General features: G+C 41.1%; 1 protein-coding gene and 2 long non-coding RNA genes across 6 annotated transcripts in view; 1 reads left to right on the top strand and 2 right to left on the bottom strand.

The window, feature by feature from the left end:
- LOC133416201 (uncharacterized) overlaps positions 1 to 455 on the bottom strand; it is a 7208-nt gene extending 6753 nt beyond the window's left edge. The window contains exon 1 of the long non-coding RNA XR_009770226.1: positions 398 to 455. This is a non-coding gene — a long non-coding RNA (uncharacterized LOC133416201). The remainder of the gene's footprint in view (positions 1 to 397) is intronic.
- The window catches only part of LOC133416196 (ubiquitin carboxyl-terminal hydrolase 2-like), an 11725-nt gene extending 1935 nt beyond the window's left edge, over positions 1 to 9790 (top strand). For 2 of the 4 annotated variants that reach the window (XM_061702946.1, XM_061702945.1), the window contains exons 2-13: positions 787 to 961; positions 3490 to 3537; positions 3623 to 3749; positions 5149 to 5260; positions 5347 to 5457; positions 6138 to 6202; positions 6288 to 6391; positions 6472 to 6552; positions 6634 to 6712; positions 6948 to 7055; positions 7152 to 7275; positions 9269 to 9790. In XM_061702946.1, the coding sequence (XP_061558930.1) occupies positions 806 to 961; positions 3490 to 3537; positions 3623 to 3749; positions 5149 to 5260; positions 5347 to 5457; positions 6138 to 6202; positions 6288 to 6391; positions 6472 to 6552; positions 6634 to 6712; positions 6948 to 7055; positions 7152 to 7275; positions 9269 to 9359 (1206 nt within the window). In that variant the 5' untranslated portion in view covers positions 787 to 805 and the 3' untranslated portion in view covers positions 9360 to 9790. Of the gene's footprint in view, positions 1 to 545; positions 962 to 3489; positions 3538 to 3622; positions 3750 to 5148; positions 5261 to 5346; positions 5458 to 6137; positions 6203 to 6287; positions 6392 to 6471; positions 6553 to 6633; positions 6713 to 6947; positions 7056 to 7151; positions 7276 to 9268 lie in introns of those variants that run through there. The other 2 variants (XM_061702944.1, XM_061702947.1) reach the window with 2 other exon arrangements.
- On the bottom strand, positions 6430 to 14546 carry LOC133416200 (uncharacterized). The gene is made up of 7 exons (XR_009770225.1): positions 14389 to 14546; positions 13608 to 13637; positions 12866 to 12960; positions 11014 to 11872; positions 9792 to 9820; positions 7765 to 7904; positions 6430 to 7088 (listed from the first exon to the last, which is right to left on the bottom strand). It is a non-coding gene; the product is annotated as an uncharacterized LOC133416200 (long non-coding RNA).

Raw genomic sequence — 14546 nt, 5'->3', positions numbered from 1 at the left:
GAGATTGAATTCGTTATACTATTACTATTGTATATTACTTTGTATGTTTTTTAGATAAGTTTTTTTTATTTTCACGTTCTAATTTTGTTATTTTGTTTCGTTGGTTTGCTTTTTATTTTTATTAGTTTGTTGCTGTTTTGTGATATTTTTGAAAATTGATCAAAAAATCTTGATGGAAAAATGAAAAAATACGACTTTTATCTCAGTGCAATTTTCTTTCTTTTGAGTGTCGCGCTCATACACTGTAAATATCAAAGTCTTTCGAATGAATTGGAGATACAGTACAAAGTACACTTTACTGTCATTCATTAACAATAATAATTCAACAATAAATTATTTAAATGGGTGACATTTTTTTAGTTTTCTTCATTACAAAGTGCAAGAAAAACATGTCTACCTTATTGATTTTTTATGTTTCCTACGACCCTGGAAGGCAGCACTGCGCCGTCCCTCGGGGGGGGGGGGGGGGGGGGGGAGAGAGAGAGAGAGAGAGAGAGAGAGAGAGAGAGAGAGAGAGAGAGGGAGGGGGAGGAGGAGGGGGAGGAGGCGTTCAGGTTGACAGTAAAAACGAAACTTGCGCTGGTTATTTGGCCGTTACTCTTTGAAGACTGTGGATGAAAGAGGCTCATTTGAAGCTGGCTGCTGGGCTTTTTATTTTTAAAAAAAACCCAACCTTTTTACAGTGACCCTCACACGGCTCGGTGCTGGTTCGTACTACGCTGTCCTCCTCCTTCGTCGCGTACGTATCTTTTAAAATCCCCCGTCTTTCGCTTTTTATACTTAAAGCGTCGACGCGACGTCCACCATGCCGTCCCCGCGATACTCGTACACGGTGACGGTACCGGAGGAGCCGGCCGCCTCTCTCCCCGCCGCTAAGTCCGAGGTGCGGCGTCTGACTCCGTCCTTGTCCCGGTCCAGGCTGGTGTCCACCTTCAGGGGACTAATCATCAACCAGGCCAAGGTGAGCGCTTCTGAATGATCATACAGTATCTGAATAAAGGTGCACTATTTTGTTAGCATAACTATTATTTCTCATTCTATCATTTTGTTTTTGACTGGAACTATGTTCCTTGATGATGTAGAAACATGAAGGTGCCATTTGTGTTGATTTTATAACGTCTCGCGGTCTGAGCGGTTATCAAATGTAAATGTTCGAGGGACCATTGAATGAGCACGAATTCAACTTACTACTTAAATGACACATTCGTACGCTAAGCTTTTTCACGTGCTTATTTTCTGTATTATACTCTTTATATACATTTGATTTTAATTGGATTTGGCCATTTCTCAATCTGTATAAATTAGGGATGGACAAGTACTGATACCAGGTATCGGTATTGGGCCGATACCGGCCTTATTTTAAAGTGTTGGGGACAAGCCATTGAGCAATCATCTGAAATTGAGTAAATCCTCCTCACCAGTAGTTGGCGCTACACTGCGGCAGTTTGCCACATTGACGGATCATCATGTGCGTCAGGATGAAAGCGAGGTCCTTGTTTACAATTATCTGTCATTGTGTTAATTGAAAATTTCGGCATCAAAGGACCTCGAACACCCCAAGTATTAATGACATTTTCGCCTTTTGTTTTAGACAATTCCCGGCCTAAAAATTAGCCTTAGCTCCATTATTGTAGCGCTTGCTAACACATTAAAGCTTCAGTCACGAAACCACAAATGTGTACATTAAGCAGTTTCTCGTGATTATTTTCTGTATTCTTAAGACTTTCAAGACATCAATTTGATTGGGAGTTTAAATTGGAGCCTTTGAAGTAGCAGGGCTAACGTGCTAGCACACAAACACACACACTCAGCAAACAATTTGTTTGCGGCTTTCTTTTTTTTTTTTGCTCTCATAATAGATTAGATTATAAATATCGTTTTGGTTTCTTTTTTTAGAAAATTGCAGACGATTCCCTAGAGATTAGCCTTAACTTTTTTTCAAGTTTAGCACGTGTAACTTGCTAGCACACTTAAGATACAGATGCTAAATAACCTCTCAATTTGTCATGTTGGTTTGACCTGGTTGCCTTCCATTTAAGATTTTTTGTTGTTTTTGCCCCCTATCTTCGTTAGCATTTGCTAACACGTTCGCTCATTAAAGTTACCAACACTAAACAACTAATTTGGAAGTCAAGGTTCAGTTTGTGTACACAAACCCATCTTGACTTGTGCAACCTTACATAGTTGCCTTAGGACACTCCCCACACAACCTTGTGCACTGTTTTCCAACAAGTACGGAATGTTCATTGTGTCACCTGAACGCATCGCTTCCTAGGTTTTTCTTTTCTTTTTTTGGGGGGGGTGCGGGGTATTTGAAGTGGTCACCTGCTGAGTGGAGCGAGCCGGTGACCATCTGGTGGAGAATTGGAACTGAGCGTTCTGTATCTTGACGACACAACTCGCTAGAAAACTATTCATAACATAACCTGATAACCTCCCTATCCGAAGTGCAAGATAATCTTATCAACCGCAATAGTAAAAAAAAAAAAAAAAAAAAAACGCCCTGCGCTGTAACTATAACAACAAGACAATCAGAAAAATACACTGCTTCTGTAGCTGAGTGAATTAAGTTGGCAAACTCAAAACCTTATGCAACTCGACACCGCATCGCGTTCCTGGTGGAGCCCACATCCCGTGTTTTTGGTGATTTTACACACGTCTTGGCGACGGGTCAGCATGTACACAGAAGCTTTAACCCAAGCATGCAGAACTCGGTTGCAGACAGCGTGACCACCTACATTCCCCTCGGACCTGAAGTCACGCTGGACGATTGGACTTGGTTTTTATGATGCTGCGCAGTAGCAGAAATTTGCCACTCATGGACGCCCCTCCCATAAAAGTGGTAATAACTGCCAATATTATAAGTTTAAACCTTAAATATAGTGAACTCGCACCATTCATGCGTGATAGGGACCAAGCCCTGCCACAAATAAAGAAAATCTGCGAGTTATTGAAGCCTCCTATAACTGGGTTTATAATTGCCTATAGATCCCACATGATGCAGGCAAAAGATTGCTTTCGTTCAAATCAAACTCCTCAACTCACTCCAAATTGTTTCTTTGCCACCAGATGGCGGTGGGGGGGGGGGAGGGGGTGATGCCATGTGATAGTGTGAGAATGCTATTGGTATGTTGCTGCTTTGCAACCCATAAAAAATACGAACTACTAACTGGTAGAATAATTTTGGAAACAAAAGGATTGATCCCTGCAGTTAATGAGCCCTAATAGATAGGACTCATTTGCCCACATACGAGTACATTGCTGCTCAGATTTTGGCTTGCAAAACATTTCAAACAAACAATGGGTCGTCACTTTAAATAAAAAAAAAAACACACGTAAATCGGGGTGCTCGTTACTCAAGGTACGACTGTATTGGCATGAAATCTGGTGTTTTTAGTCAGGATTATGCAAAAATGTGTTCTCCGCCTATAGTTCTGAATTTTACAACTCTATCCGTGACCTAAATTCACTCTCGTTCCCTGGGAGCAGAAGCAGAGTCCACAAGGCCTGGTAGGACTGAAGAACCTGGGAAACACAGTGAGTGTCACAGCATGCACCTCACACCGAACCCTCCACACGAGTCTCATTTATCTCATGTTTGTTTTTGTGTGTGTGTTTGTAGTGTTTCATGAACTCCATCCTTCAGTGTTTGAGTAACACTCCTGAGTTAAGGGACTACTGCCTGAGGGAGGTCCATCGAACAGACCTGAACAAAAGCAACTACAGGACCAATTCGGCACTCGTGGAAGGTAACATAAGTGAAGTTAGTTTCGGTGTATTTTGTGAGATCAGTGTCCTACAGTTACGGAGAGCCACAGGGATCACAGCTAAGTCCAATGTCATTTACCTTATACTATCATTAGAAAACACCCTGTTATGAATGAACGTTAACTAAGATGATTCGGTATGGTATAAGTTGATGTGGTACAGCGGGCTGAAATTGCTTTTCAAGAGGCCACTGTACAAAAACAATTAAAAAAAAACATGCCATCATAAGAAAACATACCAACGTTTTAGTGAATTTTCTGAGATGAGTGTCCTACAGTGAGGGAGTCCCACAGGGATCATAGCTAGGTCCAATGTCATTCACTCTATTCTATCGTTCGAAAACATCCCAGCGTTATCAGTCACTATTTGCTATGTAGGCTCTTGTTTCCTGCACAGCCAAGAAGATAAGATTCTTTGTGATACTTTGGTCTTAGCTACATGCATCATGCCATTATGTCAAGCAAGCATATATCTCGTTTGTTGCATAATGACGTTGAGTCATTTTTATGACGCAGAAGTACAGTAGGTCATATCTAGTTTTTGTTCTTGTGTTTGAGTTGCAGGAGATTAGGTGGCCTTTGACAAAAACTATTGAAAGTGTCTTTGTTAGTTTGTGTCAACCTTTGCTTCCATTTTGTCCCTCAAGAAAAAGTTAGCATTTACTCAAAAAAAAAGCTGCATTTACACCGTAAATATGTGCTCGCATGGCCGCAAATAAATTAGCGAGTTTGGATGCTAACAGCTAAGTTGTGACTTAATTTTATGTATTTATTTAACCTGAGAACAGTTTATCATTTGCAATCCGGGCCTAGCTGTAGACAGCAGAGTAAAACAAAGCAAAATAAAAGTAAATACAATAAAACCAAATAAATACGTATACAACAAACTGTTGATAGTTACATATTTAGATAATAAATTACAATATAGCATATCAAATGATGAATAAAAGGTTCATAACAGGTTAAAAACAGGTGCAGTGATTATGTACAGTATCCCTCACTAACTTTTTAAATGATTATATTGTGATGGATAAGGTGACTTTTATTATCTGTTGTAGTGTGTTCCAGTCGTTTGGGGCAGGAAATTAAAAACATTGGCCAAAAGTAGTGTGGACTTTGGGAATTAAGAGGTTAATAAAACTACTGGAAATGAAGAGTGCAGGTGGTGGTATGCATGGTGAGCAGAGAGAAAAGATAGGGTTGGGTTAATACATCATATCATATGGCAATTCCCAAATATCATGCAAATACTCTTCCTGGTGGTGAGATCAATTAGAGGGTTAGTAAATGTTTTGAGGCTCTGCCATGACATCTTCTCGCTGTAAAAGTCCCAAATTTTGGAATAGCAACGTCTAAAGTATTTTGCAATTTTTTTCCTTAGAGTTTGCCAAGCTGACTCAGAGCTTGTGGACGTCGGTCAACAACGAGACATTCATCCCCTCCGATTTCCGTAGCCAGGTCCAGATTTGCGCTCCCAAATTCGCCGGTTGCAGGTAAGTCCCGTGCTCGCCGCGGCTTTTTTTCCTTCTTACGTCCTGGAGTGAACTCGCTGATTCGCCAGCTGTTCTGTCTTCTGCAGTCAGCAAGACGCCCAGGAGTTTCTGCGTTTCCTGCTGGACGCCCTCCACAGCGAGGTGAATCGAGTAACTGCGTGCCCCAGGGCGTCCGTCGAGGACTTTGACCTCCTCTTGTAAGCTTGCACATGGGTCACCTCTGCTCCCAATAAGTCACTCAATGACCATAAAGCCAGAACATAATTTTATGATTGCATTCTTGAACGTCATGTCACTTTTTTTTTTTTTTTTTTTTTTTTTTTTTTTTATATATATATATAAATGCCTCAGCATTTTTAAAAATGCACTCGCATACAATTTAATTGAAATACTCTATCCAGGTCAGCACAGGGACGTAGTGGTTGGTACGTCTGCCTCAGTGCTGGGTTTGATTTGTAGCTGCTATAGATCGTCGTCCAACAGATTTTCTAAATAAAAAAGCACTAAACCTAAATCAAAGCAGATATCATCTGTATTGTGACAATTGAGGTGCACAAATATTTTGACACAAATTTCCAAAGTAAAAACTCCATCCATCTCAATGAGTACTCAGTGACACTTTACTGTTCGCCGCTTTCAAAATAACTTAGTAACAGTTGAACAAACAACTTTTTACTGGCTTCTGATTTCAAAACTAGTGAGCCATCAATCTTTTTGTGTGTGTACGTATTAATATGAGGCGATCATACGTTGTTGTGGGTTCACAGTCACGATGGTTAGGGAGTTTGACAGCCCTGTTTAGAAGATTCATGTAATTAAAAAAAAAAAAAAAAAAGCGATGAAAGTCAGATGTGACTTCTCAATGTTCTCTTCACAGTGATGATGACAAAGCCAAATGGATGTGGAGTATGTATTTGGAGCGGGAGGACAGCAAAGTCGTGGGTAAGAGTTTGTTTAGCATTAGCCTCGCAATTGGCGTCCTGGGAATCATATCATTTAAAAAAATAAAGAACATTGACTGTTTTAGATCTGTTTGTCGGGCAGCTGAAAAGCTCCCTGACCTGCACCGTATGCGGCTTCCGCTCCACCGTCTTCGAGCCCTTCTGGGATCTTTCCATCCCGATCGCACCGGTCAGAACTGCGCAAAATGATCATTTTCCTCACACGAATAAGCCCACGACAATGTTTTCTCACGTGCATTGTGTCCACAGAAGACCTCAGGCGAGGTGACCCTGAAAGATTGCCTGAGGGTCTTCACCAAGGAGGATGTGTTGGACGGAGACGAGAGGCCGGTAAGACCTGGACGCCTCGTTTTTGTGGTTGGTTTGGAAAGAAAGGTCGTCTCACTGACTTGTTGTCTCTCTCCCACGCAGACTTGCAACAGATGCAAAACCAGGCAGAAATGCACCAAACGATTCAGCATTCAGAAGTTCCCTCAGATACTTGTGCTTCGTATCCTTTGCAATTAAAAAATTAAAATAAAATAAAAATGCTGAAAGTATGCTGAAAACCTGACATCCTGGTATCAAGGAACAAAATTAGTGCTTTGTTGCCATCTTGTGGCATTTTGCGGTCAAGAAACTATGATGAAGTACGGGAGGAGCTTCATTTAGACAAAGTAGTGCTTCGGTGCCAAAGAATCATGTCGAAGTGAGTTGAGCTGACTTGACTGGCCGCCCCCCTCCAGACCTGAAGCGTTTCTCTGACTCCAACGTCCGAGCCAGCAAGCTGTCCACGTACGTCGACTTCCCCCTCAAAGAGCTGGACATGAGGGAGTTCGCCTCCGAGGGCAGCGGTACGTTCCACGGCCTCCCGGAGAACGTTCTCGCTACAATTAAAAAAAAAATAATAATAATTTTTTAAATACATTTTTAATATTTGTATTCCCCAGCAGACCGCGGCGTGTATAACCTCTACGCTGTGTCCAACCACTGGGGCAACACGCTGGGCGGCCATTACACGGCCTACTGCAAGAACGCCACAGTGGGCGAGTGGTACGGCTTCAACGACTGCAGGTCAGTTGTTCATAAAAACTGACAAATAAAGCAACACGTTTTGGGAGATGCTTTTATTTTTTTATTTTTTTTAAATAAAATAAAAGTCCCTTTTAGTTTTTTTCCGATAAAAAGAAAAAAATTACAGCTACGTGCTTTTCCATTCACAGGCAATATGTAGTCCATTTCTGGACAGCGTGTATCATTATCACAAATGTGGCTTATAGAATAAAATCAAGAAAACTGATAAATACATTACAGTGGCACCTTGAGATAGGTGTTAAGTTTTTTTCGTGACCACACTTCTATCTCAAATCATCTTTCCCCATTGAAATGAATGGAAATGCAATTCGTCCGTTCCATCACACTCCAAAAAACACCCAAATTAGTTTTTTTTCCATTAAAAATGTTTTGCACTCAACAGTATTGTACTGTGTAAAAACACAGTCATAATATTTGCTCTCCACATAACCGGCAAACACAGAAAATGCAGGCACAAAACAACTGTACCTAATATATTGTCCTTCCTCGTTCTTCTGTGGGTGTCAATCCGGTATATGTGCAACCTACTTCCGCATTCGGGAAAACCTCCCGGTTCGGGTGAATGGCGAAGAAGACCATATCAGAGCAACCGTAGGGACTTTGAACGGCTACCAGAAAAAAAAAAAATTTTAACACAAGATGTCACCACAGAGTCACCAATGATTACAATAGTCGATGTTTAGGATTTTTCCTATTTAGATATAGCATATTTGTATAAATAAATGATATACATGTATTTAACTTTTGTCTGAAGACACCAGCCATAGCAAAGTTCGGCTTCAGTCATTAATTAAACTAATTTTGTATCACTACAGAAATGTCAATTACAAGGTAGGATTAATAACAAGATGCTTTCTTTACTCTTATTGTTGTTCTTTTCTTATAAATCAGCCATTAAACTACCATATTTTCACGACCATAGGGCGCACCGTATTAAAAGGCGCAGTCTCAGTTGTGGGGTCTATTTCTGTATTTAACACATACATAAGGCGCACCGTATTATTGGGCGCAGGCATGGTAAAACATACGCTAGCTTAAAACATACGGTAGCATGCATGCACACTAAAACAATGTTTTTAAAGAGGCAGCGGGAGCAAAACTGTGTTCGGTTGTACTTTATTGAAGTATTTAACAATGTACTCATGTTATTTTTTAATCAATCCCTCATCCACATCAAAGTCCTCATCCTCTGTATCCGAAATTAACAGCTGGGCAAGTTCTCAATCAAACACGGCAGTTTCGAGACAGTCTCGTTGCCGTGCGAAAGCTCGAACAACAGTGCAAGCAGACACGTTAGCCCAAGCATCCACGAAGACAGCTTCGTCTTCTTGACTTGGCGAAGCTCGTTTTCCTGCGAACCATGGATTCGTTGATCTTGAATTCTCTCGCGGCTGCTCGATTCCATTGTTCCTCCGCGTAACTGATAGCTTGCAGTTTAAACTGTGCTTCGTAAGTGTGTCTCTTCGTAGGTGACATTTTCAGGGGTCCTTAGTCAAACCGATGTTTTGCACAATGCACACCCCGGAAATGCTCCCAGTCAGTCAAGCGGTGAAAAAAAAACAAAAAAAAAAAAACACCCGGCGCTATAAACCTACTGGGGGCGTGGCTTTAGCGTCCTACTTGACGCACCCTTCCCCTGTCCTCGGCCACGTCCGCCTTTCCTCTGTGTAAGCAGTGTGTTTGGCAGGAAATGGGGGTGGGGGGGGTCAAGCGGAGCACTCATCACACAACAACATTTATAGATGTTGGAACTCGGTGCACACATAAGGCGCGCCCCATTATAAGGCGCCCCGTCCATTTTGGAGAACATATAAGACTTTTAAGTGCGCCTTATGGTCGTGAAAATACGGTAATTGGACTGCAATTCTCATTAAAAGGAGCCCCATTCTGGTTAGTTTGTTAGCGGAATCTTTTCAAATTTGAGGCGCTTTAACCACAGTGTTGTGTTTTTGTTGTTTTTGTGTGTGTGCAGAGTGAGCCATATGTCCTCCAGCCAGGTGCGCAGCGGCAACGCCTACATCCTCTTCTACGAGCTCTCTAAAAGCCAGACGTGTCACCTTTAGACAACCTGGGGTGACCCAAATAAACAAAACCCAGCAGGAGACGTGATGCAAGCTGGGTGAGAGCATCCCGTTGTGGCTAAGACTGTGACAAACAGGTCATGTGATGATCTGGAATCCATGAACAGTCAAAGTCCGTTTCTCTGTTTTCCTTTGCACTTTAAACACGGACGACATCACCATTTGGAGAGACTGCACAAAAAAGTCTCAAACCTGACTGCCGTGTTTTAATTTATTCTATAAGAGACAAGAGCTAATGTAAATGCCAGTACTTCATAAAGCCATCCACACCAAACTATCGAGAGATGATGCTTTATTTTTGTACAGCACGGTTGAATGTACAACACCAAAAGCAGCGCAACAGGAAATAAGGTGCTGAGTGTGTGCGTGTGTGTGCGTGTTTGTATAAACCATTAAAAGTCATTGCAAACTTACCTGGCTTTGGTTTTCATTGATGAAAACTTCTGCAAAAAAACAACAAAAAAGAGAAAAACAATGCATAATCTTAGTCTTAAAAAAAAACATCCAGATCACACAATTTTCAGGCTTTTTTTCAGTAATACTACAATAAATTGAATTCACTTGGTGTTGGTTTGTTTGTTTTGTTTAACTCCTGTCATGTTTGTGTTCATTAAAAAAAATGCCTCATGCAAAGGAAAATTTTACAATTGATTTAAAATAAGGCTCATAGAAGACGCTGTGTGTATATATACATACATATATATATATATATATATATTTTTTTTTTTAACAAAGTATATATTTTATTTTTTAGGGAAATTGTTTTTAAAAAGAGATTTACTTTGGAGTAACACCGTAAGGCCAGAAAAGGTTCTATACTGTATATAGTTTTTATATACAAATATTACAAAACAATCTTTAAACTTCAATAACAGACAAAAACACCCACTTTTTTACAGATTAATTTTTAAAATAATATATTACATAAACATTTTAATAAGTTTTGATTTTATGTATTTATTTAGTTTACATTTTTTACCTTCATTTTTTAAAAATAATCTACATAAATTAAGACCAGCAGAAGTTGTGTATGTTGTTTTTTTATATATTTTTGAAATATTTAGTGTATTTTTGAAATATTAAAATAGGTATCACCTACTGCATGAAAAAAAGCTTAATTTAAAAACAGCAGGGCCACCGGGAGAGCTTTGTGTACATAGTTTTATCCTTTTTTTTTTTTTTACATTTTATTTTTTTTTTAATGTATTTTTCATTTTTAAACTTTAAAATAGGTTAATGTGACCTGCTGCATGTTTTTTTCCCCAAGATTGATTTAAAAAAAAAAATCTAATTCAAATAAGGCCAGCAGAATAAATTGTGTACACTATATCGTTTTTATTGTTTTATTTATTTTAACTGTAAAACGGATCAGTGTGATCGTGTGAACTTCATTAGATTGTGCTTGTGTATTTAAGGCCAGAGATTAACATGCATTTCTACTGCTCAAGTGCACCTGAAACATGCAACAGGAACACATCAACTCTCGATTTTAACACATTTCTATGCTTCTATCCCATTAAGAAAGCACACCATTATATTGTGCAATTATCTTAATGCCGGAAATTCAAATTTACTTAGTTTTCATTGTTTGTTACGGCAAAATGACAATATACTCTCGTCTTATCCCGTAGCTTACTTCGTTGTTCTTTTTATCTTGTTTCTTCCCTTCTGTCATCCTGCCTCGGTGGTTGGACCAACCTCCCTTTTCTCTCAAGGACAAGATAACTAGCAGAAATGTGAAGCAATTGCAACCTCTCCTGACGCTCTCTGCAAAGATATTAAAATTGCAAATGACAATTGTTTCCTGATTTAATTTCCAAAACACCATAGTGTGCTCACATCATGAAATGAACCAGCCCTTTGTCATGTACACCTGGACTTCAGCCTGCTAGCTCAGCTTCGCCGTTAATAGCAGACAAAATGTCATGCCGAATAATGTATGGCAGACTCGTATTTAAGATTTTTTTTTTTTTTTTTTTAAACATTGGCGGCATGGTGGATTAGCACATCTGCCTCACACTTCTGAGGACAGGGGTTCAAATCCCGGACTCGCCTATGTGGAGTGTGCATGTTCTCCCCGTGCCTGCGTGGTTGGGTACTCCGGTTTCCTCCACATCCCCGAAACATGCGTGGTAGGTTGATTGAAGCCTCTAATGCCTGTAGTTGTGAATGTGAGCGTGAATGGTTGTTTTCCCTGCGATTGGCCAGCGACCGGTTCAGAGTGTACCCCGCCTCTCGCCCGAAGATGGCTGGGATAGGCTCCAGCACGCCCGTGACCCTTGTGAGGATCAGCGGGACCGAAAACGGATGGATGGATGGATGGAAAAACATTCACATGCAATTAGCTGTTTTTATTTCACGCTATAAACCAAAACGTAATGAAATTAAGTGTTCATTTATTAGTAGAAGTAGTTTTAGAAGATTAAATAGTGATTCCATCATAGAAGCAGTCTTGCTTTACTTGCTGGACTTCAGTACTCCAAAGATACCGCCACCTGAAAGGAGAACATTTATTATGACATTGTGATACTGTTATTACCACAATTATCATTGTTTTGGTTGAAGATGCCTAGATTCAGCCGCATGCGCTAAATCGATGGTTCTCAACTTTTTACACCTAATGTAATTACTTAGACCTCTAAGTACGACCATCATAACAACGTGAAAATACAGTCGCGCAAAAGGCCGAAGTAGTTTTAATTCCTAGAAGGTATCCTAATATTAAGTCCGTGTGAACATTTAATTCAGTGATTCTTTTGCGTACCACGAGAGGGAGACCCCGTACCATGAGTGGTACTTGTACCTCACTTTTGAGAAACACTGCTTGAATCAAAATGTCGAAACTAGGAATAGTCCTATAGTTTCGGACTGGTTCATGGATGTCAACTGGGTTTACTAGTATAGGTACTTACGACTAAAGTATGTGGTCAGGTACAAGATAGCTCCTGAGAGTCCCCTGCCCAAGTAAAATTCATTATGTACCTCCAATGTACTTTTGTCATAAATACCTTGCGATAAATGTTCCTGAAGTCAATTTGCTACTCTTTTGGTCCCGATTTCCGCAAACCGACTGAGAACTCCGAGCCGGTCCGAAAGTACACACTAAACTTAGCTTTGGGTGGGGACACTCAGAATCAACCTTGGCCGTACCACCACCGTCACAAATGTTAATGGCTCATGTGTCCTTGTGGAAGCAAAAGAAAGAGGTGCAGTTCAACTTCAACTCACCAACAGCGGCTTAATCTTTGACTATTATTGCACTCTTTCAAAGTACCATCCTTCTTGACAATCTTCATATTTACAACACGATAACTTGTGACTTTTTATGATACACCCACCATATTTTGCCCTTGATGTTACTTCGAAATGCAGCTTTTTTTAATGTGGCATGTACAATGCCATCATCGCCCACTGCAGGAAACATTTAGGATCCGAAGATTCAGCAAATTTCTTGAGATTCCTAACAGCGTGTTTTTATATTACCGTACCTGTACAGAGGAGGCATAGGGTCAGGGGAAGTCGATCCACTTTCATCCTGTTACGAGTTTAGGCTTGAGGAAAGATGTAAAGATGGAGGCATGCACTGGAAAGCAGAGGAATGAAGATTAGCCAAAGTAAGACAGAATATATGAGCATGAATGAGAAGGGTGGTGGGGTAAGAGTGAGGCCACAGGGAGAAGAGATAGCAAGGGTGGAGGACTTGAAATACTTGGGGTCAACCGTCCAGATCAATGGTGAGTGTGGTCGGGAAGTGAAGGAAAGGGTCCAAGCAGGTTGGAACGGGTGGAGGAAGGTTTCAGGTGTGTTATGTGATAGAAGAGCCTCTGATAGGCTGAAGGGCAAAGTTTATAAAACAGTGGTGACGCCAGCCATTATGTACGGATTAGAGACAGTGGCACTGAAGAGACAACAGGAAGCAGAGCTGGAGGTGGCGGAATTGCAGATGTTGAGGTTCGCTCTTGGAGTGACCAGGTTGGATCAAATTCGAAATGAGCTCATCAGATGGACAGCCGAGGTTCAATGTATTGGAGACAAAGTTAGAGAGAGCAGACTTCGATGGTTTGGGCACGTCCAGATGAGAAATAGTGAGTATATTGGTAGAAGGATGATGACGATGGAGCTGCCAGGCAAGAGAGCGAGAGGAACACCAAAGAGAAGGTTGATGGATGTCGTGAGGGAAGACATGAGGGCAGTTGGTGTTCGAGAGGAGGATGCAGGAGGTAGGCTTACATGGAAAAGGATGACGCGCTGTGCCGACTCCTAAAGGGACAAGCCAAAAGGAAAAGATGATGATTATGTGATTATTATCTTGCATGGTGAAGATTTTTTCAAACGTCAAGGTTTCCTAAGTGCTTTGTGTACTTTGGGCGCTATTTTGTGGCCGTTTGTAAGGATGCACGTTTAAATGAATCCAACTTTCAAACCACAGATACGATGTTAAGTATAACCATTATTTGTGGTTAAAATTGACCCCCCCCCCCCCCCCCCCCCCCAAAAAAAAGAAGTCTGCAATCGCCTTCACCCCGGAAACTGTTACGTTTTATTCTGAAGCTTTACTCTTATTTTGACAGTCTTCGGGAGGACGCGTGAGGTACTTCCGTCACAGTAGCGGTGCTGCTGCTGGCCGCTGATAACCGAGTAGCAGAAACACGTCCCGGCTAAAACTCACCACCGGCACCGGCGGCCCGGGCCACAAGACAGAAAGAAGCAGCAGGGCTAAAGTCGAGTCGGGTTATTTGTTTTATTTTTTTCAAAGCGGCGACCCGTTGCTGTCCAACGAGCGTTCTTAGCTAGCTCGTTGCTCCTCCATTGTTTCGAGTTAAAACTCGGCGCCGTTTATGAACGTTGGCTTGTAAGTCTGTCCACGCGTAATGTAATGTAAGTAGTCATGAAAAAGTTATTTCTGTGACGGGGTCTGCATACGTCCAACGTTTAAGTAAACCTAACTCTACTTTCACGCTTGAGAACAAAGTGCAGTGTCTCTAGCACAAAATAAAACGAACTAACTTACCACAATGGCACGTCTCCGATCGCCAAAACACAAGGTGTCGATGTTGGCTCACTGAAATCAAGCCTACCATCCCCAGTTAGCACGTATTGTAATGCTTTCACAAGTGGACAAGGACAGACACAGCCGCCGGCGCACTTTTAATTCCGTTCTTAAAGAAA

The sequence above is a fragment of the Phycodurus eques genome, chromosome 17 (genome assembly GCF_024500275.1).
Source record: "Phycodurus eques isolate BA_2022a chromosome 17, UOR_Pequ_1.1, whole genome shotgun sequence".
NCBI classification, from domain to species: domain Eukaryota; kingdom Metazoa; phylum Chordata; class Actinopteri; order Syngnathiformes; family Syngnathidae; genus Phycodurus; species Phycodurus eques.
The sequence above is the reverse complement of the archived record's forward strand: the minus strand, read 5'-3'. Positions and strand labels throughout refer to the sequence as shown.